The following is a 1,736-nucleotide window of genomic DNA, read 5'->3' on the forward strand; positions in this document are numbered from 1 at the left end:
ACTGCAGTCCTGGTTTTCAACGATTTGTCAATGTTCTACTTTCGTTGACTGGTCCAGAAAGAAAAGCTTTCTTACAATTTGCTACTGGATGTTCAGCTTTACCTCCTGGAGGATTATGTAATTTACATCCTAGATTGACTGTTGTGCGAAAAGTAGATGCTGGTTCAGGTGGTTATCCCTCTGTTAACACCTGTGTTCATTATTTAAAATTACCAGAGTATCCTACTGAAGAAATACTTAAAGAAAGACTCTTGGCAGCAACTAGAGAGAGAGGATTTCACTTAAATTAATCTCGTTTCTGCTCAGGCAAGGAACTGCTACGATATCATAATCAGAAGTACTCGCTCTTAAAATGTGCGAATCAAACTTTGCTCCATGGATTACATTGTGTAATCTATATACAAAAGCCGAGTTTGGTCTTGATGTTATATAAAAAAAAAAAACTGAAACAATTATCTAATAAGAATCAGTACCGGTTTACAAAAATAATTTAATGTATAGCCTGGAACGGAAATATTTACAATATTCAAAATTATTTCATTGAAGTTGATGTGAATTCACGTATCATAAGTATTTGAACATATAAAGTTACATACGTTGATATGTTTAAAATTTGTCGATTTTGAAAATTTATAATTTAATTAATAACAAGTTATTTTTTCTCTACTTTATGTTATGTGTTTAAGTTTTATTTATAGTGAATTGATCTTTAAATTGATGTTGTAAAATGTACTACAGAACAGTACTACGCTTATTTAATGTTGCAAACAATAAAATAATTAATTTATAATTTAATAACATAAGTTATCCGTTCCAGGTATTGGCCATAATTATATTATGAATTTTGTCCAAATACGATAGAAATTGTATTTTCTCAACAGATGTAATTTATGCGAGTGTTTTCAAGTATATTTGCTGTCCTTGTGGAACAAAAACTTTATAGTTCCTCATTTTAAGACGAATGTTCGTATTGTCTTCTTTGTGAAATATTGTCGTGCTTCGAAAGTGATTTATATATAAGAAAAAAATGGGAGCATCTTTAATGAAAGTTTTATTTTCTTTATCAGAATGTCTCTCAGATATATACAGCGTTATAAAAACGCATAAGATATGAATCAAAATTTACTTGTGTAAAATGCTAAGTTTTTATTCATTGTAATGAAAACAATGTTTTTTAGCATCTAAACAATTTTCATAGCTTCAAATGTTTGTTCTTTTAACTAAATATCAACGTATCACCATGTTTATAAAGACGCGCGAGTGTTTAAATATAATAACACACGAAAAAAGAAGATACACATATATTTGAAAGCATCTTAATAAGAACATTCTGAAGAATTGGCAAGCTGAGCACTCTGCATCTTTGTACAATATGCTACTTAATGCTCACTCAATAATTATATTATAGGCGGAAATCAGTATACTTGTAATAATAGTGTTTAGAAGAAGATATGAAAATAATATAAATGTGAAAAGATTGATTAATGATATCGATATGAAAAATAGTTACTATTACTGTAATATAAATTATTATTGATTCTTGGGGAAAGAATAAAACAAAAAATGTTATAAAGTATAACATGTTTTTCAACATAATTTGTTACATATTTTATACAATTTATTAATATAAACATATGTATTTAATAATTCCTATATAATATTAGTTAAAAAAGATACATAGAAATGTCATTAAATTTCATATCATACATGTATCATCAATATATATATATATATAT

The 1,736-nt window shown here is 27.1% G+C and overlaps 1 protein-coding gene across 10 annotated transcripts in view; it reads left to right on the forward strand.

Moving 5' to 3' along the window:
- The window catches only part of LOC102675290 (E3 ubiquitin-protein ligase HECTD1), a 13,334-nt gene extending 11,755 nt beyond the window's left edge, over nucleotides 1-1,579 (forward strand). For all 10 annotated transcript variants that reach the window (XM_031514433.1, XM_031514434.1, XM_031514432.1 and 7 more), the window contains one exon: nucleotides 8-1,579. In XM_031514433.1, the coding sequence (XP_031370293.1) occupies nucleotides 8-290 (283 nt within the window). In that variant the 3' untranslated portion in view covers nucleotides 291-1,579. The remainder of the gene's footprint in view (nucleotides 1-7) is intronic.
- The last annotated feature ends 157 nt before the right edge of the window (nucleotides 1,580-1,736 follow it).

The sequence above is a fragment of the Apis dorsata genome, unplaced genomic scaffold (genome assembly GCF_000469605.1).
Source record: "Apis dorsata unplaced genomic scaffold, Apis dorsata 1.3 scaffold_995, whole genome shotgun sequence".
NCBI classification, from domain to species: Eukaryota; Metazoa; Arthropoda; class Insecta; order Hymenoptera; family Apidae; genus Apis; species Apis dorsata.